The sequence below is a fragment of the Mustela nigripes genome, chromosome 5 (assembly GCF_022355385.1).
Source record: "Mustela nigripes isolate SB6536 chromosome 5, MUSNIG.SB6536, whole genome shotgun sequence".
NCBI classification, from domain to species: Eukaryota; Metazoa; Chordata; class Mammalia; order Carnivora; family Mustelidae; genus Mustela; species Mustela nigripes.
The window spans coordinates 125,856,446-125,880,616 of record NC_081561.1 but is presented as its reverse complement, the minus strand read 5'-3'; the positions used below and the strand labels follow the sequence as shown (position 1 = coordinate 125,880,616).

At 43.7% G+C, this 24,171-nt stretch overlaps 1 protein-coding gene across 2 annotated transcripts in view; it reads right to left on the bottom strand.

Annotated features, from left to right (window-relative positions):
* SOBP (sine oculis binding protein homolog) overlaps positions 1 to 24,171 on the bottom strand; it is a 159,317-nt gene that overhangs the window by 52,137 nt on the left and 83,009 nt on the right. The window contains exon 5 of one of the 2 annotated variants that reach the window (XM_059401143.1): positions 12,931 to 13,026. The exons of the other annotated variant lie outside the window; for it this stretch is intronic. Coding sequence (XP_059257126.1) covers positions 12,931 to 13,026 — 96 coding nt within the window. The remainder of the gene's footprint in view (positions 1 to 12,930; positions 13,027 to 24,171) is intronic. 2 annotated transcript variants of the gene reach the window in all.

Below are 24,171 nucleotides of genomic sequence, written 5' to 3'. Positions count from 1 at the left end.
CTCTTTGCCTACTTGTGATCTCTGTCTGTCAAATGAATAAATAAAATATTTCAAAAAAAGAAAAGAAAAATGGAGTTTTAAATGGTCAGGTCATTAGAATAACTAGGAATGTAGGATTATAAAAATTTTAATTTGAGGGTTTAAATAGCATACACTTTTTGTATGAGACTTTCTCCCCCAAAGCCAGCGAATATTCATTTAATGTTCTTAGTAAACTCAATATATTTAATAAAATGCTTTTTATTTGATGAAAATCTTTAAAATTTTTAAGCTCATTACTGAATTAACACCAGCTCTCCTTCTAAAATCCAGGACATGCAAAACATGAAAAATAAGCTAAGTCCATAGAATCAAAAGCTATGTATGATAAGATTTTTGTCTTCACTTAAAAAAAAAAAAAAAAGGGTTCTACACTTGTGGTTGAGCATAGCATAGGTATAGAGTTTTCTGACCTGACCATGTTGTATACCTGAAACTAATGTAACTCTGCATCCACTATATTCAAATAAATAAATAAATAAAAGCATTCTGAAGAGTCATGTAGATTTTTATTGTCTTTCCTTTTCTTTAAAGTTGAGCACCAAAGAGGGATTTTATTCCCTTTATTAGTTACCTTTTACTGACCGCTTATTATATGCCAGGCATTTTACATGTATTATCTCACTTAGATTTGACATTAATCCTACACAGCTATTATCTCTGTTTTACAGATGCAGAAACTGATTTTCTCAAGCCTGCAAAGCTAGTAACCAAAGAGCCAGGATGTAGACCATGTCCACTGAGTCCAGGGCACAGACACCGTACTCCCCCTGGGCTGTTCTCTGAGGGAAGGGATTATTGCCTTCTTGTTAATGGAGGGTCTACACTTCTTTAAATTACCCAAATTTAAGAACTTCCCCCCCAGTTTGTATTTTTACAGTTCTCATCACACTGATCCCTGAATCACCCCGGATCACAAATACTTGAAACGTCAGGGTCTTGCTTCTGCTTTGATCTTGTTTTTGCCACTGACCACATCTAGCTACTTACTCAATTAAGACTGTTATCCGAAATCTAAATTTACAAGAAAATTGGCTTGAGATTAAATCCTTGCCTGTTACTTATATTAGCATGGTCATAAGAACTTGGTGACCAATATTCTTGGCCAGCCATTTGCCATCTCTTGCCTTTCCAGCTGTGAGAAGCCTTTGTCCTCATGGCCTGGATCGTACTAACCACCTTCTAGAAGCTTCCCCATTCCCGCCCTCCAACCTGTAAAAGCACTGCTTTCATAATAGTACTTCCTGGCTCAGGCACCTATGACAGAGTCCCACATCCTAAAACACCAAACGTGAGATTACCTGCTTGTTTCTCACTGCTTTTATTATTTGACCACAACCTATCAAGTTACCTTCTCTCACCTGGCACATCCAGTAGCCTCTCTCTACTACCCACTCCCACACTCCCCCCACCACACCCACCATGTGCTCGCTGCTTACCTCCCTCATCATCATTTCCCAAACAGTCTTCTCTTTCTCTGGGATACCCTTCTATGGTGCACTCACCCTCCAAGGACCAGCCCAGCCCCCCCCCCCCCAGCCCGAGCATCTACTCTTGATGACTCCACCCACCATCTTTCCCAACCCTTCGCTTACTTATTGCGAACAGAAGATCCGATATGTATTTCTAATCCCTAATCAGCATAGCACCCATCGGGCACTTTGCTATTCACTGGAAGTTCATTGTCCATACAAGGACAGTTTGTTTATGAACTCCTTATGAGAAGGATCCACATTTTATACGTTGTTTGCTCCATAACACATGACTTTTAAGCACAGCACAGCACTTAAAAGAGATTTTTAAGACTGTCTTCATAATCTGGGTCACACACACACACACACATACCATAACCTCCTACTCTCATACTCGTGCCCCTTTTCAGGTGTGTGTCCATGACACTAAATGCCCAGATTTTTTTAAAAAAGGTTTTAAATCTTCATACACATCACACTGGGCAATCGACATTGTCTTCATGCAGTGTATATAATAGAATAAATAAGAGATATAAGACACTATTCAGACCAAATTAATCAGGAAGAATATATCCCTCGAGAAAAGGTCTTTTGGGTTTGAATGGCCAGGCCCGGCTGTTGCCACTGATGGAGCTCAATTTCCAGCCTGGCTGATGGGACGACAGTCAGAACACTGTCTAAATTTCAAAATGCTAAGGAAAAATGAAAATAAATATTTCATTACAACTTTATTTTTCCATGCTATTTATTTTTATGTATTCATATGTAAACATCAAATTGTTATAGGAAAAAATACTGCAGAAATTAGATGGGTTAGATGCCACAGGCTGGTGGGCACTTCTGTAATGGTCTAGTTTATTTTCATTTTCCTTTATATATGTATAGACATTTCCACATAGGATATAACAATCCACCTTTGTATAGTGTATTTTGTACATATATATGCAACAATGCCATGTAATTTCAAAACTCAAACTCTCTGGCAAATACATAAATATTTCCTCTAAGACAAAAATGATGTTTCATTCCTTGGGAGTGTCTTCACACATTTATCAGACAATTTAGAAGCTAAAAGCACCACTGATTGAAGTGAGTGTGTAACAGAGGCCCTCCCCGTATTTTACACATTGTAATAATCTGGATATTTTTCATATAAAGGCTTTATCCAAGCACAGTGAGCAATATTTAAGTATTGCCCTCTTCCCACCTCAGGCTTTGACACTTGAAAATGTTTACATGGGTTTCCCCTCCTTGTTCTCACAAAGAAGTGGGAGACAGATCCTGCCGCTGCATCAAAATGGGAATCAAAACTTCCATGAAAATGAAACCAAACCATATTGAGATCTGACTACTATAAAACAGCAGAGTATTTCACATATAAAGTTAAGGGTGTAACTTGACCTGCACAAGCTAATATCCTGAATGTGGATTATGAAACTTGGGACATGTAGGAAATGCACCATGTGTATTTGTCTCTTCAGTAGGTTAGGAACTTCTCTAGGAGATGTTGGTGACGGTGCTGATGATGGAGAAGGGCCTCTTGATTTATAAAAAACATACTTTATCCTAATGTAACCTACAGCATGTTCTACAGGGAAAAAGAAAGAAATCATGGCTCTTTGACCAATGTACCCTCATGAATTTTCGAGAGAGATCTTGGTGGATGTGCAATCCCATGGTAGAATATTGAGCAATTTTCTGGATAATTAAGGAAAACGTTGTGCTTATTATTTCAAACCTGGCTTATCTAGGGTCTGTCTTTACTGGTTCAACATTTTGCTTGAGAAAATGAACAAAGCCATCTGGCAGCTCCATTGAAGGGAAAGTACACAGCCAGCAGTAACGTGCTCAGCCGCGACAACCATAGGCCAGCTCCCCACTTGAACTTGTCAGTGGCCATTGCACAATCCAGAGCTAACCGTAAGTATTTCACTTTTACCTAAACTAGAGCCTGGGGACATGTTATTGGCATGCATTCATCCAACAAAAAAAATCACGGAGCACTGATCTCCACAGCTCATGGAATCTACATCATCATTGTTGTTAAGATACCATTATTTTATAACACTGCTAGGGAAAAACATGGCCAATTCAAAAATGACAGGTCATCAATGATCATCTGTAATCCCATTTCTGAGATGTTAGGTGGGGAAAGTGCATTTTACATTCCATGAAATGTGCCATGGCAAGTGCACTGCTCAGGGATACAGTCTAGAAAGACAAAGGTCTAGCGCCACAGAGCTCTCGGCCCAAGGGAGCTTCATCTGGACTCAAATAGAAGCTCCTCTCCGGGTTGCATGTGGTCATGCAGTAGGAGATGGGAGCCCTCCAGGAAGGCCCAACACCTCAGACCAGAAGACCGGGACGCGTACAAAATACATGATTCTGAAAGAGACTTCAAGCCGAATACCATGAGAAAATACATTCTTTCAAAGATTCTTGCTTGCCCAAATCTGTTCATTTGCAGCTTAATCATGGGCTTTTATCTTCCTTCTTCCCTTTCAAAATTCCCTCTCACCAGCCCCCTAACACCCCCACATCACCACCTCCAATTTCTTGCCTCCCTTATTACTCACAAATGTCATACTTCTTAACTCCAAATATTTTTCATACCCTTTCCCTTTTTCTCCCAAGAGATTTTGGTTAGCTTGTTCTTCCAACCATAAACCAAACACGGGGCTGAATATGATGGATTTTAGTTCTGGCCGGTTACTTGTACGCTTTTATATTGATAATTGATATTCTATCTGATTTTCTGGATTTGCTTGATATACGACCTGGAGTTTCTTGAAGCCACCAGAGGTGAATTTTCTTTGGTATTTCAGGTGATTGTTCAGTTCTAGCAATTAAAGCAATGAGGGGTGGGGTATGGCTGACACCCGAGTCTGGGTAATGGCCAGAAATCTTGAAGGATGTAGGTCAGCTCACTCTGAGGAATACTACAGTACTAAATCAAAAGAGGTCAGCCCCCCCCTTTTAAGGTCAGCTCTTTTTTAAATGGCCTTACTGACCACGAAAAGAATCCAAATCTTCAAAAGAAGACTTAAGCACTTATCATACACAATCTATTGCTGTCAGATTTTTATTAAAAATAACATAATCAAATGCTTATATCATATTGAAAAATATATTTTCTAGTCTAGGAAACTAAAAGACATATACTTTGGTTTCTTTCCCCACAATTTATTACGCAATTGGGAATTCTCCAATATTACAGGCCTTTCTGAAGAATTTCTCCTTCCTGACATTCTCATGGATGCTCTTTCTGGCTTCGGAACTCTCCCAAAGAACTGTACTATAAAGAAGCCAGGAAGAATGATTCTGAATTAATTTCTTAATTCCTTCATTCCACTCACATAGCCCTGGAATGGAAGGGTGTATCAGACCTGGTCCCTCCAGCACAAGTCAGAGAGATATAAGTCAAACCTTGGCCCACACCTGCTCACTGGATCCCCTTTCTACCTCCAGTGCAAGGAACATAACATCTCTGAATTTTAACTTCCCAACACGTAGAATGAAAAATAACAATTGCTGTTTAGCAAAGTTAGGGAGAATGAAGGATCTAAAGAAAAGTGTATAAAGACTAAGCACAGTGCTGGCATATTGGAGGCTCCCCACAAAGGATGATTTCTTGTCTCCTTTCCTTAACAGGCACATCCATTCACTACTGCAGATATCCCCAGGTGTAAATTAAATTTTTTCCTTTGCTTTGCACTTAATTTCTTAGTTGCATACTTCCAAGAGTAACAATTTTAATATTAAATGGCAGGGCAAGATTGAAGGGGTCTTTGATCATACAGAGAGTCTTCCCTGAGAGTTATAGTAAAAAAAAAAAAAAAAAAAAAGCTTAGCTCTAAGAATATTCTGCCTAATATATCTTCCTTCTCATTGTTCACAAGGAAATTTTGTGTTTTTTTTGCATTCAAATGTGCACACCCAAGACTTTCAGATAATCTGTTTCTAAAAAATGTGGCCAAGTGGTACCCTATGATGTGTTTAAAAAGCAGGCTTGGAAGAAATAATCATGATCACAACACTGATTAAGTACCAGCTGTTTGCCAAATACCGTTCTCAGAACCTTATGGGTATTCATTCATTTGGACCTCATAGCAGCACTACTGGACAGATATTGTCCTCATTTTACAGCCAAGGACATGGACATTCTGTGACTTGTCTAAGGTCACACAGCCAGCAGGTGGAGTAGTGGAGATTCCTGAATCTGAACCAAACAGTCTGGCTCAAGAGCCCAAGCTCTCCAGTACAACACCATACTATATTTCGAACGTTTTGCATTCTTCTTCAAAAAAGCATTCCAGTATTGCAGTAACTCACAAATCAGCAATATTCTACTATGCAGCCAACAGGCATCCCTGGTACCTTCAGTATGAACAGGCAAGTGGGTAGATGTTCAAGGGTTTCTCTGAAGTTAAAATATTACATATGGGCTTCTATCCCAATCAACTGGGAAGAGACTCTAGTTAGAGAATAAAGGCAGGTACTCCCAGCATCTACCTTAAGATTTTGTTTAAACTAATGCCACCTTCTAGTTCCATTTCATTAGTCATAAGACTAACACTTATTGAATTTTTACTGTAAGATGCATACTTTTACACACGATCCCACTGACTCCTCAAAACCACCCTATGAGGTACATACTGTGTTGATTCTCATGTTGTTGATAACAACACTAAAGTTCAGGGCAGACGGTTGTCTGAAATAGATAATATCTATTGTCAATTATTAAGACCTGTGGGGCTTACCTGCCCAGGCTGTGCAGCAGGCACATGTACAGAGCAGACACTGGGATACCCACTCTTATCTACTACAACACACTGACCCCCTTGGAGAACACGGGATCCTCCACAACTCTCTCTGGCTCTAAGAACCACTGCAAGGTACTGTGTGAGAAGTCAGCATGAAACCAAACCATCACGCATCTGATCTTTCTCTGCCATGGCCCTGAAACTACAAAGGCAAAGATCTCCATATCTTGGAAAAGGGAGCTTGCTGAGGACTGAGGATCTCCGATCAAGCCGAGGGTCCCAGATCCAATCAAGGTGCCTGACTCCAAGAAATGTGCTTATATGAGTGCAGAAGCTGGGGAACTCTAGTCCTTCCCCAAATGGCTTCTCCCCGCCAAATAAAGAAACGAAAAAGGGAGAGCTGAAATAGGTTTGCCTCTTTGGGTAGTGAAGGGAGATGGTCTACTGTGGTACAGAGGGTCTTTTTACCCGAGAAAAGGAAGGCTCTCCACCCTGATTGCACAGCAGCAAGGGACCCAGGAGGCTGGGAAGAAAGGGCAGCTGCAAGACAGAGCAGGTGAAACAACAGCACCTATGGCAACGGAGGGCCCTGCGGGCGGAACAAGACAGCCCAGGCAGAACATGCCCCTTCCGCCCCGCCCAAGGAGAGGTCTTGCTGCTCTGTGCCTTGTGCCACCTCCGTTGGCACCGCCCCTTGCTTAGTCTAATGCGGGTCCTTCTCTTTCTCAAGAGTTCTACTTTTCTAAAACATATTTCGAAAGACCGTAGGAGCACAGTTTGGGGCCAAATAGCCTCAGACTAGAGGGATCCGGAGGGTGGATGTGAAAATGGTGGCAGAGGCCAGCTCTCTCTAGATAGCAACCGGTCCCCGGGGATTTCTGGGTCACTTGATGTGTTTGGGGCTGTTACAAATACTGTTTCAGGAAACTGGCACACAGCAAACTACATACACAAATGTCGTATGATATTTTATTTGATGTGACAGAAGTCCCAGTGTGTCACCACGAATTTATGGTCTCAATACCTTGTGCTGCTCTCCTGGAACTTCAAGCTGAGCTGGGGCATGAATCTGACTTTCTGTTACACCAGGTGTTAAGGGGAGGGGTTTTGGTTAATTACACCTATTTTGAAAAGCCTATCAAGTTTCAAGGGAAATATGGCTGTTTCTATCACCTTTTTTTTTGGTGGGGCGAGGGGCTAGTTCTCATTAAGTCTCCATGATCTCGCAGGAAAGTTCTAACAATAGCTAATATGTGACTGCAACCCCAGAACAGCCCCTCACTGATGTTATGAGGCCAGCATATACTCATGAACTGGGCTGGGTTGCAAAGAGATATGATTTCATTTTTTAAATCAATACGTTTAGAACCAGGGGCCTGAAAGTAAAGAATTCAAGTCACCACTGGCACTGTGATGTGTTTCTTACCTTCAGGGCTTTCTGAACTAGATCTGATTGTCCAAGACTTGCAAGGTCATACTGAGCAGGAAGGGAAGAGCCCACTGCCATCACCAAGTCATTTGCTTTAGGTGAACTTAGTCCCAAAGCTTCAATTCCCAATGTAACCAGGGTCAACCGGTTCCTTCTAGCCAGAAAAATGGGGGAACCTAAAGTCTTTACCTAAAAGAAGCCAAAAAAGCTTCTTCGCTTACAATTCTTCAGTGGAATAAAAGGGGGAGGGGGTGGTCATAGGGTAAAGCAATAGATGAAGCAAGATTAGTAGTTTGATCATTGCTGAAGCTGGGTGACAGGTACAGGGGAGCCAATGGCATCACTCTTTCTACTCTTGTGCATGGTAGGGATTCTCCATAATAATTTCTTTAAATCCACAGAAGCACTAGGAATTTCCATGAAGTAGAGCTACTGACGTCCAAACCTGATAGGATATTGTCAATTACTAACACCTGTGCAAACGAGCCAGCCTGCTGGCTCACCCCCTTTTCCTTCAGGGACTCTATACTCCACTCAACTTAGGGGCCACCAGCCGGTGGCTCACCTGGTCTATACTCTCCCGCGTCCTCATCTTTGCCACGCTATTTCCCTCTGCTAAGAATGCCCCCTTCCCTTCCACCTCAGCTCCAGCTTTGGAAATCCAACCCGTGTTAAGGCCTAGATCAAAGGTGTCCTCCTCCTTTGTTAGGTCTCTAATTACTGTATTTGGAAATAATCCCTTCCTCCTTTGTACTCCAGAACTTTGCTGGTGCTCTCCTGGGCACAGCCAACTGGGTAATGGTAACAATCATGGCAATAAGAAGAATCATAATAATAGCAGCTAACACTTACTGAATGCTACTAGGTACCAGGCATTTTAAATATGTCATCGCTTTCAAGCCTTACCCTATCTTCTGAGGTTATTAGCTTTTATTATCGCATGCTACAGATGAAGATCTGAGGTTCAGAGAGGTCCAAGAGGATCCATGGTGTTGGTAATGCCAGATGTGTCACCATAAATTCTAAGCCTTTGTACTTATGATCCTTAGTGATACCTCCGGAGTAATACAGTGTAAGTTAAAGTCTGGCTGGGGCAAAATTCTAACTTTCAGGAAGCCCTAAGAGCCCACATTCCTGATGACTACAATACTATATGGGCCTGTTTTTCCTACTGAATTACAAGCTCCTTCAGGGAAGGGGCTGTGCCTTTTTCTGTTTCGTGTCCCCCCAAAGCACTGTGCAGTATAATCCATGTTACAGAAGATGCTCAATAATGTCTTGCTAATTGAACAACATATTAATCCAAAGCAGTTCTGCCTAAGGACTATGTCCAACTTTTGTCTACTTTCCAAAGGAAATGAGATGGACAAATCAGCCCACAGAGGATCTGCCTAAGCATCTCACCTCCCGACCACCTCTGCTCACAGGCCACAAAACGAAAATGCTTCTCATCTTCTCTGAGTGACCAGAAAGAACTCTTCCTTGATGCTATTTTTATGTAGCCTCCCAGCTGCAGACTGTATCCCCCACCCTCTGCAAGACTCCCACCCCTAACAGCCTCAGGAAAAGTCGATGTCTCTGCGATGCCTTGGGAATCTGGATCTGAGGAAAACAGTCTGATTTCCCCCTTGGGTTTCCTTGGGTTTCTCTTATTTCTCCTTTCAGACTTCCTAGAGCCGCTTTCTTCCCAACCCAATTCCACGAGGCTGTTGTTGCTGTCCTTTGACTCTATTCTGACCTCCTTCAATTGCAGGGATGTTCTTGGCACTGGCCTTGAGAACACCTGGGGAGTAGGCTTGGGTGCCTTCCGTTCCTTCCCCCAAACCCTCTCAACATGCCTCTTCTTTTAGCTACTGGTCTTCTCCCTCTGGGGATCCAGCTTCTGTTGTATTTCTGCTATAGTTCTGCTGTCTTTTCAGAACTGAGAAAGTCCTGGATGGTGAGGTGTAAGCTCATGACATGGTAAAGGCCCTCCTCACATGACTTCCACCATCCATATGAGCATTGTAATAGGGGAAGAGGAGAGAAGGCCTTCTCGTCCCCAAAGAATGAGGCAAAAATGGTAAAGGGACCAGCAGTGGAGGTGAAGCTTGGGGCAGAGGCTAGACACCTATAGCTTGTTCTAAATGTTCTGTCTCTGGGATTCCCACTAGCCATGTCACTGGAGTGTTAATGGGATGTGAATTTCCACAGCTTCTCTTCTTTTTTTTTTTTTTTTAAATTTTATTTATTTATTTGAGAGACAGAGATCACAAGTAGGCAGAGAGGCAGGCAGAGGGAGAGAGGAGGAAGCAGACTCCCTGAGGAGAAGAGAGCCTGATGCGGGGCTCGATCCCAGGAACCTGGGCTCATGACCTGAGCCGAAGGCAGCGGCGCAATCCACTGAGCCACCCAGGCGCCCCTCCACAGCTTCTCTTCTTGAAAGTTATTTGCCTTGGTCATAAATTCAGCTCTGCCGGCATAATACCTTGGCGTGTGTGTGTGTGTGCATGTGTGCCTATCGAAGAGGTAGATGGGGCCACACTGAACTGGGTTTCTATCAAACAGTCCTCAAGCTTTATCTAATGTCACTCATCCTGACAGCCTTGCATTTTCCAAATTAATAAAAAGCATAAGGAAGCTGCTGCACAACCACCAACCAGAGCATCTTGGCCACCGAGCGATATATCTAGTCATCTGTGTTGGATGTTAAGTGTGAAGGCACGTATCACGCTTTGGGATTTAAATGGAAAAATCAATACCCTACAGGGGTCTCCAGTCACACAGCAGATCTTTCTATCAGCCAGTGTTTTGTCTGTCAGGGCCTTCTGACTAGGTGTCCCTGGGCATTCCGCGCATGGATTTTGCTTTGCTTCTGTTGCACTTACTTAACCCTCTTCCCAGAAGCAGAGGCTGGGGGTGCAGGGGAGAGACCAGAGACAACAAACGGTCACTAATAAAGTCCGAGGCAGTGTCCAAGCTACCTGGCCGGGGCACTCTCTGTCAGAAAGTGTGGCCCAGAGCGTTAGCCACGTAGCCCAGTGTCCTGACAGCATGGGAGCTTAGAAGCAACCTGTGGCCCCAGGGCTTTCTCCCAAGGGTCACTGACACCCCCCCCCCCCCACGAGGTTCCTCTGCTTTCTAAACCCACCGAGCCTCTTGCTGCAGGAAATTACGCAAAATGGCTTTGAAGCTAAGAAAGCACTTTGGAGCGGGACTTGCAGTCTTTTTTCATGAAACCTTTAAAAATTTGCTCGAAGCTGCACTAAGAAAACTCCAAGGACTCCTTATTCCTCTCTTAAGAATGTACAGGTCTCTTTCATACAGTAACATAACTTCTCCAGGCTTCATAACCAGCCACAAACACCACTGCCTCTCCTGCAGTTGAAAAAAAATGAAATTTCTCCTTGGAGAAATAAGCTTACTTGGTTTTTTTTTTCTCTTTACTCTCCCTTTTTCCTTTATCACAGAAAAGAACGCTGATGAAAATAAAGCATTTCTAACAGTGACAAGAAGGACAAAGATTATACCAATCTCTCAAAACTACTGCTAATCCAATATTGTGTTGAAGCATAGCAACAATTAAACATATATTTTCTATAAAGACTGATGGGAAAGATGTTCACATGTAGGTCTTAGTTCCTCCTACACAGACTGACCACTACCGGGACCCAAACACGTTCATTTTACAAATAAAAAAATTTTTTAAATCAAATATGGCATATTACTTGTTTAACAATTTCTCTAAGAAGAAATAAGATACTCCCCAAAGCATTTTGATACCAAAACATAGCATAAATGGCCCATGGCCTACAGTCTTCAGCTGGATAACCACAGTTATAGAGTGAAATATTAAAACGGAAATGAATGAAAAAGTTTTCCCCCAAAATAGGTCATGCTAGTGGACCTGGAAGTTTAAGAGCCCTACGATAAAATATAAGGTGAGCTGAATTTTCAGAAAAAAAAAAAAAAAAATTGCATTTCTAAGCAGCAAACCGGCCCACGGATGGGTGGGTCAAAGGGACAGGACACACAGAGTGAGTGGTGCTATTGTGGTTACGCAGTCTGCGGACCGGGGAAGGGCATTCTCTCACTGGGAACATCTCACGGCTGTGGCTAGGATTGGTAAGCACGGTATTTTTCTCTCTTCTCCTGCTCTTTGGACACCTTGTTTTTCATGAACAGTTGGTATCAGTGCTAAGTCCAAAGACGGCTACATGTGGGATTTCCTAATGCGGAGACCTGGCAGAGCCGAACTGTGTTGGGCCAAAAAACTAACTAGAAATGAGACTACCTCGGAATGTAACAACTGAGTATCTTCATTGTCTTTCAGTGTTTTCATTTAGCTGGAGCAAATGTTTTGCTTTAATACAACTGAAGGGAAAAGAACATTTAGGGACAACATAGCTAGATCCCTCATAAAGCCTCATTTTCAAAAGCAGTGTTTAAATCTCTAAATAAATGACAATTCATTCTCTGTTTACTTTAGGTAAACAGAAAATGCATTGCGGAGCACTCATTTTCAAAAGCTAATCAAGAACATTAGGTCCCAACAAATTCATTTAATAGAAATATAATAGGCATTCCTGCTTGCTTTTCATCTTGTCTTGCTGTAAATGCTAAAATGAACAGCAAATTAACCCTACGCTGGAACACAGTCCCTGTCACAGCTGATATCCTCTCTCTCACGACTTGTAAACATCCCCGCATCCTGTCGCCGCTTTGACTTCTCCTACATAGGAAAGACGAAAGCGCCTGATTGAGCTTGGCAAGACAGTGTAGGAACACTTGACTTCTAAAGGGAGTACTGCGTGTCAACTCTGCCATCTTCCCTAGCAGAACAAAATATTACCATGTTGTGTCCTAAAATAGTGTACAATTAGGAAGTAGGAGGAGAGGTGGTGGGATTGGTTTTGTGTTTTTTTTTTCCCAAGCTACATATATCCACTGTCTTTCTCTGTATTTTTAACTTTACTAGCCATTCTCCAAATGGCTGGTGATAAACTACTATACAAAACAAGCTAATAAAGACAGGGCCATCCAAGCTCTATAATCAGATATAAAAGATTTGCAAACAACTTGAGATCTTATCATTAATATTCAGTGATAGCAGAATTAGCATTTAGAACTCTATACAGAAAAACTATAATACTTCATAAATTATGTAATAATGAACAAACCCTTGCAAAAACTGTTTTCACTGTGCTAAAGTAACATTCTAGACTTGTTGTAAGTATGTTATTCTTACAAGTAGTTCGCTGTTATTCTTGAAGGCAAGCCTTGGAGTTTCCTTAGCATAGTGCTGCTGGGGAAAATTTTCAGCATGTCCATCTTCATCTCTAGCCTGAAGGGAAATATAATGGCCTATTTAGGGACTTACAAATAATGGAAGAAAAAAAAAAAAGCTAAAAGCATAACAGCTCAGATCATTAAACAAACGGGAATCCAGAAATAACAACATTATTAAGAAGTTTGTTTAAATACGCAGTACGCCTTTTAGGTATCAAAATTTGGGATTTATTTTTCTTTTACATAGTTTGGTTTGAACATGCAAATTCATCGTGGTGTAATATTTTAAATGATACAAAGCAAACCAAAATCAAGCAATTTGGTTGGAAATTACCACCACTTCGGGCTTCCCGCAACTTTTCGTGGCACATTCAGGGTTATATGACATACGTACGTGTTTAAACTTTTTGGCATGCTTAAGCAATCTCTAGATAATGCACTTAAAAAAAAAATTCTAATAGCAAGGCCATAAGAAAAGCAATTTGCATCGTTATATTTTGCATTGTAATACTGTCAGAGATAAACTGATTCCCCTTGATTTTTAAATAAAGATCTGAAAGGAGCAATGATCTAGTAAGAACAACGATTCTTCAATCGAATGCAGTAAAAAAATAGATTTAATTAAGAAGCTGCGTTAAGAGTTACTGGTTATTTTGATCTACACTGTTAATTAAGAAAGCTGAAGTTTAAATGGAGACATTAACAGAACCCATTAGCAATACCGCTTGCATACAGTCTTTGCTTTCTAATCTCCATCGGTTTCTGGTTTGGCGTTGGAGAGAGGGAGAGGTAGGTGAGAGGGGGCGTGTCTGCAGCACACTCATTACACCATTCATTTGGGTGACACTTGCACCCTGCTCTGCTCTGATCTCATCTTAGCCCTAACTGCTCTCCCTTCCCTGGCCCCCTGAAATTCACAGCTGAGCTGTCTCCCTCACATATGGCTTGCATATAATTATGCATATTCCATTTTGCACTGCATTAAAATGATGAGCTCCTGGCTCCCTGCCAGCTGATTTTAAAAAGCCCAAGTGAAGTAGGAAAAAGGAGAGAAACACAGGGAGAGTCGCACAGGAAGCAGCAGGTAGTTCTGTCTGCTGTCTCTTTAGATAAAATGTATGTCTGGCACCACGGAAACAGCTGAGAACTACCTGTTGTGATGTACGGATGGAGGGGGAGAAAACAATGCGTCTACGTCTGCGCCACCGCGATGACAGCCCTTGTGTATTGTTTCTCCTTCCATGGAGTGAAATTTGCCCGCTGACAAGTATCACTCAGAGCTCCTCTGCTAGACGAGGGACTGTCATTTTGGAAACGGATCCAGATCTTGTCCATCTTAGGATGTATTCCTTGTTTTTAATACAGGCCTCTGCTACTTATTCCAGGGAGGGAACGGGATGGAATTTGGAAGTGGAATGTCATGGCCAGGGACAGCTGGGTTACAAGAAGTCGGTGGAAGAAGACATTGCTCTGTTTTGGTTTCCTTTTTGAAACTTAGGAACATCTCTGGGATCGGGTGCCTTTCTAGGACACCTTCCCCCAAAACTGCCCCCCCCACGCCCCTGCCAAATCAGAGTAACATAAAAATGCCGTTACAGGATTGGGCTACATGCGACAGTGAGTGTAAGCACCACTCACGTCCAGTGGTTATGTGGGCACTGAAACCGTAATGGTCCTTCTCACAGCCTTGAGCCCTACGCTGCACCTACATCAGGGTCTAATAGAATCTAAGCTAATAGAATCTTAAATGGGGCCCACATTAAAGTGGAGTGTATAAATAAAAGGCAGCTGGAGGAAAAACAGAAAGAGGTCAATGTGTAGGAACAACATTACATTCTTCCATTCTTTGTAAGTGCATTTTATGTCGCTCTGTGAGGTCTCTTGAAGGCAGGGACCTCATCTATTTCATCTTTCTTAATTCTGCTATGCCCGGTGCCTTACTTTGAGTTAGTACTTAACCAACATTGAAGTGATGGGGAAAAAAAATACATGGTGAGTAACTAGACCCTACCATAAACAATTTTGCAGAAAATGCCACCTCAAAATAGGCTAAACTTGATGGTAGGTTCATTATATTCCTGGTGCACTATGATACATATGCTTGGAAACACAGCATATAGTTTACGAGGGCTACTATTTACATATATATGTCTATATTCAATATATATGTATCTTGTGTATAAATATTCATAAGGTGGAATATGTTTATTATGCATGTACTATGTGTACACATTCATACACACCAGATGCCTGGGGATATTTTCAACATTGGTGGCAAAAATACATCCATCTCACTTACATGTAAGGTGATCACAATGCTTTTTATGTTTTTAAAGGACAAAAAAAATAAAAAAAGAAAAGAAAAGAAATCCCACTGTCTAAGATTTGAAGGTGGTTCCTCAAAGAAGCTGAAGACTTCATGTAAAGCCTATTAATTTATGAGGTTGAATGAAGCAGCAGTGGAAGAGAAAGGAAAAGGCAGAGGGAGAACTGGAAGCGAAGAGAGAAAGCCAGAAATCTGCTTCTCCACTGAGCTGTGTATTTGCCTCCTCTGTATGGAACTCCATGGCCCTTGGAAGGGTCTGCCTCTCCCGATCAACCTGATTCCAGAGTCTAAGACATTCTACCCTCCAGGCATTTGCTGCGTTTCCAGCACACGCCACCGAGCTGGAGAGCACACCATGTGCACGGAGACCGAGTGCCAAACCCTTCACGTGTGTATGCAGACACAAGCACTCACCCACCTCCTGCCAAAGCGTTTCCTTTCACATTCTGAAGTCTTTTTAGGGTAAAATTCAAAATTACTCTTCCTAGACTAAGTGAAATTAAGTGCATTCATTGATGGCAAGAGAGTTCTCTCTTCTCTGGCCCCTGCTAGAGTCATCTGGGTGGCTTTTTGACAGTGGAGCGTGCCCTCCCCTTTCTGCCCCACCTTTGTAAGACTCTGATATAATTGGGCCAGGGTGGGGCCTGGACAGGGGTGTTTTTAAATTTAAAAAAAAAAAAAGCTCTGGGATTGTAATGTACAAGCAGGGCTGAGAGCTGCTGATCTAAGGGGCATGCCCAGAGGAGGGGTATCGAGAGGAGGCCCTTGGCAGAGTGTTGGCAGAATGTTCTCCAACCACGTCCCAACCTCACTGGATGGAACGGCTGGCTCAGCAATAACTAAGAGGATGTAGGCTACGGCCCTGGAGATGGGTTTTGTTCTATAGATTCGAGAGAGGACATAACTCTAGCTGACCGCAGGCAAAAAATTTCTGATTTTAGTCCTTGGCATGACAACTAATCTTGGAAGAGCTACTAGACCAGTTCCTCAAAAGGTCTTTCTGGATCTCTCTAAGCAGTCAAAAATCCCCACCTGCCCTCTCTTAGACTGGACACAGGTGCAACTTGATGCCAGTTGGTGGGATTTTTGTCCCTCCACCCAAAGACCGCACACTTCCTAAGGGGAGGGATGGTGCCTGGTTCCTCACCCGTGGCCCATGAGCCCCAGCCAGTGCCCAGTGCTCAGTAAGTGTTCTCTGGGAATGAGCTCTATTTTCACTCCCAGTAACTCAATGGCCATGTTAGATAAAATCCTAGGAGCTGCTTTATCCTACACATAGAATCATTTTAGGATGTTTTATAACCTGTTATATACTGAAGCCAGTGCCACCTTCTGCCTCTGCCCCATCTGGGGTGCAGACAATGGCGTATCGAGGCAGGCAGACCAAGAAAGCCCACAACCCCTGCAGGGAGGGGTGTGCAAAACCCTGTCGATACTCCACATATCCAGTCACAGTAATAACATGAAGCAGAAATGCTTTGAGCTGGTTTTGTTGTTCTTAAAATCTCCGCAGACCATGGGTTCCCTAACTGCCTGTCTTAGGGCAGACCACCCCACTGCCAGCTCTGGACGTTCTTGGGGCCAGGAGACACCGGGTGGATGTCTGACTTTGTTCTGGAGTGACCAGTTCTGACAGAAGGAATGCCAAGATACATGACGAACTAACTCTCTCCATGTGTCTTATTCTCAGCAGCTTTATTCTGACTAATATGCTGGATATTTAGGCCAACTTCGGGGAAAAGCAAATGGGAAGCGATTTTGTTCCTTACATTTTACCACAAATGTGATTGTCAGAACAAAGGTGTATTTTTAAAAAATCTATTATTCTAAGAAGGAGCTGCTTCTCACCATAAAATAGAAGCAAAAACTCTTCAATTAAACTGTTAAAAGTAAAAATCCTTCATTTAAATTGCAAGGGGATTTCCCCCTCTTGCTGAGAGTCAAGCATCCATTTTCATGTGGTGCCCCCCATTCGAATAAATATTAGATTATGTGAGAAATTCAGACTAATTGCCTCTCTACTTCGAAAATCTCTGGTTTAAACAAACTTCGGATTCACCTCTCTTTCTCTGTGAATCATCACTCATTCACATTTTTATTTTGATTCTTACATACGGCAATCTTTCATTCTCTTTCAAAGAATTCAGTTCTTCCTTTGGGCCAAAGCTTTGGTGTCGTGTGCCTATGCAAGCAAGCTCAGCATTTTTCCCCCTCTGGAGGACTCCCTCAGAAAATGTGGAACATTCTAAAAACAGCTCCATGGGCCTACCCCAGAAAAGAGAGATTTCTGACTCAACAAAAAGGTTAACACTGTTGCCGTTTAAGTGGAAAGATAACTAGGTTTCCCAGTTAATACCTCCCGTTGATGAATGGGAGTTTACACCTCTATGTCTGTGATTTCAGAATTTCTTTAGAAAACAAGAGAAGGTTCCGCGTGGAGCCACAGCCGGGGTGAGCGCAGCCAAGCCTCCAGACTCGGCGTTCCGGGGCCCCAGCAGATGTGGAACCCGTCAGCTCACACGTGGGGTGTCGCCAGCCGACTTGAGGATATCAAAAATAGCTCGTCTCAAACTTGGGGGAGTGAGTTTAGAGATGAATCAGTGCAGGGAAAATCTTGGATATTTTCGAACTCATTTTGCGAATCAGAAGTAACAGAATTTCTTTTCAAAAGTCAAGACAAAAGCACAGGGACTCCACTTCTGGAAACTCTTAGAATTGCATCTTCTAATGTCCCGTGTCCTGTCTCTCCTTCCTGAGTCAAATGCCGACACACGTTCCTCTTGAGGAAGTTCAGGGAGGAATAAACTGCAACCATCCCACATGGCCTTTCTGTGTGCTGTGAACATCTTTGTGAACTTGACCTAAAGGTCAGCCCGGTGTCTAGGCCCCTCACATTGGCCCGGGACTAGGATAACACAGGGAGGCCCGTGGAGGAACTCCGGCTTCTGGTGAGCTATGACCCGGTTATGCTCATCTCAGTGGCCCAACTCCTCACGACTGAATGCCCAGTTCCCCTCAACTGGATTCCTGTCCTTTCCCCCCATTTTCTGCTTGTAAAACTAGATTTCATCGGTTCTCATGACTTCTCCTGGAAATTTCTTATACGCCTTTTAAACATTCATTCAGACTGTACTCCTTTAGGAAGTCATTCCAGACCTCTTCCTCTTGGTCCTAACCTGGGCTCTGAACCCCTCTGTGTGTGTATATGTGGTGTGTGTATATGTGTGTATCTCCATTCTACCCATTGCATTGCATTGCACTATGACCTCCTATATGTTTGTCTTCCCCAGAAATCTGTGAGGTTCTTGAGTACAGAAATTATGTCCTATTCAGCTATAAATCTCTAGAGCCTCATCTACTGCTGGACATAGAATAAAGGCTCCATAAATGGTGAATGAGTGAGTTAGTTAAGTGTGTGAATCCTTCCACCCTAGCAACCGGGCATTCTGCCTTACACTCCAGTCCCTAGAGGTGAGTGTCCTGTCCCTGAACCCGAGAAGTCACCTGCATACCTGAGCCTCAGCAGGCCTCTGCCAGAGCTCTCCGATCGCTCCTGCCTCCCACCTGGACCTTCCACTGGCTCTTCTACGTACTTCTGCCCAATATCTGACCCTCCGCCCAGTCAGACACTAGAGTCTCAGCCTCACTATAGCTCTCGTACTCCATTTGGGCTTTGGATAATAATCATTTCATCCTCATGTTTCTCCCCTGTGCCTCCCACTCTAACCTCTGGTCATTGTCTAACAAATTCTTTTCCTCCAAGTCCATTCCCAGATTAACCAACCCAGTGCCTTTCTCCCTGTTTCTGAGACCTCACCTAGTCCTCGTGCCCCAAGTCAGTCTGGAACTCCGTGGTGTAACTCATCTCAGTTATGATTCATGTCTTATCTTTCCTATCAGCCTGGGAACCACTTACCGGAAAATGTATGAGGCCCCCATGCTCAGCAGAGTACTGTGTACCACAAGGAAACCCATTCATATAGGTTGAATGCATTCATTAATCCTTTGCTCTTCCTTAAGCTAAGACCCAGAAATGTTGTTTTCCTCTACCCTAAATTACCTGCCTCTAAAAATGGATCCCCTTAAGTATGAGTTGTTTCCATGCAAATATTCAATTTGGCAAACATCAGATTGCAGAGAATTGCACAGCTCGTAGACAGGATTGTGTGTGCACACAGCTTGGGTAGAGAGCTTTCTCTTGCACAGAGGACTCCTGCCTGGCATCAGGCTCCCTGCTCCGGACACACCCCAGACACCCAGGAACATCACTCTGTGGACCCAGGCATCTGCTCAAGTCACGTTAGTACTAATTTTCCATCAGGATCCCTCGCCATCCCTTTCATTAGCTTGTCATCAAAGACTGACCGTGGGATTCCTGCAGTAGAGGTTTTACTCTGTTCTTTTAACAAAATGTAGTTAAAATCCCATTTAGCAAGTAGGCCAGGGGAGAAGCTGTTCCCCTGGTGGAGTTCCTCCTAATTCTCCAAGCTCCATACCTGCCGGGCTCCTCTGACAGCTCCCACATCTCTGATGGATGAGACAGACTTATTTGCCGCAGCTCTCTGTTTTCACTCCATGCCAACCTTTATATATATCATAAATTTTTAATATCCAATTTGGAGTCCTCAAAGAATAACGGTAACAAATATGCAACATGAAGATAATGGCAATCGAATCATGTTTATGGCCTCCATGAGCATCTCCTTAAACGATGTCGGGTCAGAGCCACTCAGATCGGTGAGTGCGTGAGGCTGGCGGGCTGATCTCATGTCTGATTAATGGCTGCCCTTACTCAGGGGCCCTAATGGATTGCATGACAGTTTCGGCAACAGATTCCCCATCCGCCTGAAATACGGCTACCACGCGAGCTAAAATATATCATGCTCGTCCCAGCACATTACAGCTGTGTCCAGTATAATCAGAGCAGTTGCTAAGTGGTTCTGAAAATCCCTGTTTTGGCTTTTCAATTTTTGGAATCTATTTTCCCTCTCTTGGACAGGCTGGCTGGATTCATCTCGTGCTGCTTTTCGACGGGTCACCTGAGTGTCTTTGGTGAAGGACTGTTTTCACGGAAGTGGTCTGCAGGTAAGGCCTGGCCGCTGGGGCACGAGGCCCCCTTTTGGGTTCTCTGTGAAAGCCACGCCGCCGCCCCCTCCCGCGCAGCTTCTGATTATCCCAGGAGCCCTGATCCGTGGTGGATTATCGGACTCCTTGATGGCTCCCCGTCCCCCACCTCCCGCCTCCGCCCACCGACTGCCTTTTGGCTTTTTCCCTCACTATTCATCCGTATTTATTACCCAGGGTCCTGCGAGGGGGAACAAAAGGAAGGCGATTCCACTTTGTTACCCGTTGGCACCTATAAAATACTTAAATAATTGGCCTAATCCAGGCATTTCAGGTGGTCCTTTCCTTTCTTTTCTCTGAAATTCCTAGGCAGAAGGGGCTGGACGCCGGTCTTTATTTACAGACCTCGGGATGGACCGAAGAAATGAAAGGAAATGCGAAGCAGGCGAGGACCCCATCTGTAAGACTCGGATAGGATCCAGATGTAATGGAGGAGGTTTACTATCGGCAGGAAGTCTCCCTCGACATAACCTGGCCTCACATGGGAATAGAAAACACACCAGAAGCAGATGAAGACACTGCTCTGGGTATTATCAAAGATTCATAGGAATGGCTCACATCCCTACAGCTGTTACGCATGCACCAGACACCATTCTGAGGGCTTTACGTGTATTAACCCATTACCACACGCGCGCCCAGACACATACCAAATCCAAACCACCACTCAGGAGTAGGTACTGTCACTGTCTCCGTCTTACCTAGAAGGAAACACGAGCACAGAGAGACGGCGGAGTGCAAGCAAAGCTGCACAGCTAACGAGGCCTGGAACCTGGATTCAAACCCAGGCAATCTGTCTCCACGGGCCCTACCCTGTACTTGATAATCTGCTATTTCTCTGCTAATGGTCAAAAAAAAAAAAAAAGCCCAGTGTGAAATAACTTGAAAACACTGATGTCATGAAGCTAAAAATATGTATTACTTAATTAAGGGAGGTTTTCATAATTCTTTGGTTTTCTTGGGTTTTCAATTCCAAGACAGACTACTCCAAGGAAACCAGGAAAGGAGAGTGCTGAAGAACAAATATTATGGAAGGGGGTTGGGTGGTCTGCAAAGAGCCCAGGAAAAAAGCAGCAAGAGCAAACATGAGTCAGGGAGTCAGTCTCTGGCACAGCCTGAGCGAGATGTTACTTCAAAATTTATAAAACTAATCCTTAAAACAAACCAACCTTTTTGACCTGATTCTTATTAAATAATCTTTGGATCATTGATTATGACACACAAGCCCATCAATTCCAGAAGGACGTGTCCCCCAGAGCTCCCTCAACAGTTCAGATCCTCTAGCAATTTCCTTTGTGAATTTCTAAAATCAGTATTAGTATTATATGATTTTTAAAAAATTAATCCCATAAATGGTGCTGTGCGGATCCTAAAGGACATTGTGTGTCTTATCTCATTCAGTCCTGGCCCTCTGGCATATAAATGCAGACTGTGGCTTTGGCTAGCATGAGTTAGCTCATCAAAGCCAAGGATTCTCTTGGATGAACTGGTGAAATTAAGTCACTGTCTTGCCTCGCTGAGACACGGGCCTAGATTGTGGTGATTCTTCAAGGGTGGGGTTGTGGGGAGCCAAAGGCCAGTTCACCAGCTCCTGTTCAATACCACAACACCTTCCACTACGGGGAAAAACTGAGACACAGCGACAGTAATGCAGTCCCCGTCAGGTTGATGGCTAATTATCTCAGCAGGTGAGAAGACAATGCAAGAGGCTTGGAGTCACGTCCTGGGAGAGTTAGCTTGCTCTGTGTCCCTGCCACAGCACGTACCCTTCATTGTGACCTGACACATCACACATATATGGGTCTTAGCAAAGGGGAGATGGACCCCGGGGAACATGAGAGAGCACATGAATGAGTCAGTGTGTGTCTCTCGTGACTTCTAGAGGAAACAACTCAAAGGACATACCCGGGTGACGGTGGTCATGGAGAGCCATGAGGCATGAGCTGAAACAACTGTATCCTTGAATTAGCTTCCAATTCTGAGGCCAAGGACTATAAATTTTAAATTAGCAGCAATCCTTGTCAAAGACCATGATGTCACAATTGTTATCTGTAATAAAGGTTCAGGGCTCAAACCAACCTTCTTTTTTTTCTCCTACCAGCCACCACAGAAATGCCATAATGAGGGTCCAGATACAGTAGGGCTGCCTACATCTTCTCTGCATGGTTCACATGGGCCTCAGTCTACCCAATCCCCGGGGTGCCCCACTAACCTGCAAAGCAGGCCTGTAGAAGCCCCATGGTATTCCGCACTTTCGTCACTTGTTCCCTCCCAGATCCAGCTTCAAGGCCGCATCTGTACCACCTTTGGCTCTCAACCCTCACCCTTGATTCTGGACCTGCCTTGGACACTTTGATCGGTGCCCTTGGCCTGGCTGCAGCAGTCTCCATAGACCGTGGCCTTGAAATGGCCATTCTGGTGCTCTACTCTGGACAGCCACAGAAAAATATCCCACCCTGGTCACCACTCTGACCTGGGACAGGTTCCAGTCAGCAACCCTATAATGGGGCCCAAAATATAAGGTGTCCTAAAGATAAGATTTCTTTAGTCAGAAATGGAAGTGAGAATTATGCAATGGCCTTAAAGATCTAAAATTGGCTTGACATAAAGAAGAAAGACCAAGACTGGGAGTAAAATCCTGGCTGTTACTGTGCTCTGTCCACACAAATGCTATGACCAAACAAAGTGATGCTGTGGTTTGTGACTGTGCAGGCGGGCAAGGGAGAAGGACAAGGCGACATGTCTACTCACTCTGCCCTCTGGGTCTCGCAGAGCGTGAAGCCAGGATGTGATTCCGAACTGGATGGTTCGAACTATGAGCCACATAACACCCGAACTGTTAGCAGAGGCACTGTCAAGCTAAGAGGGACCAAGTCCAAACCACCCTGTTTTTAAACACAGGACTAGGTGCCTGCGTGGTGATCCCAGAATCATGGGAAAGTGGTGAGATCAAGCCCCATGTCGGGTTCCATGTTGGGTGTGGAGCCTGCTTAAGAGTCTCCCTCTCTCTCCCTCTGCTCCCCCTCCACAGCCTTCTCTCTTTAACAATAACAACAACAACAATAATAATAAAACAAACCCAGGACTGATCAGCCTCTCTGAGGAGACAAGTGTAAAGATGGCAGCCAAGGAGCTTCTGCTCAAATGGCATGCTCTGGAGTCTCTGTTTTAAATCCCAGCCATTCTGCAGATGATGGCTGGAAGTAATAAAAGGTGGGACAGTGACATGTATAAATAGGGGACAATCCTTCCAGCAGAATTTGGCCTGTGTTGAGGAAAGGGCCTATTGAAGCCAACAGCTCAGCATTGGGTTAAGGTCCATTTTTAGATGATAACTTCAGTTAATACTTGTTCCTCTGTCACCCCTTTTTAAAGATATTATTATTATTATTATTACATTTCCAAGATTCTATTCTGGAATCAAAGCCTAGGTGACAAAAGACAAAAACTCTCCTGAGTTTCCACATCCTCTCTCTTTATGGTATAATTGAGAATAAGAGAGGGTAGTTTCCCCCTGCACAGTGAGTAGCCCTGCCCCATTCCCTCTCTCACCTAACCTTTCTGGTTACCAAAATTCCCAAAATATTCCAATCCCTCTGTGCCCTGGCATCTCAGTTGCCCACTGTGGTTCTAGATATGAGATAACTGGAAGCCCCATCAGAGGAAGGCTCCCAGACTGCAGACTGGGCCCTGCTGGAGAGAACATCACTGCTTCTAGAAACTTCCAAATCAGTGACTGCATCACAGAGCTGT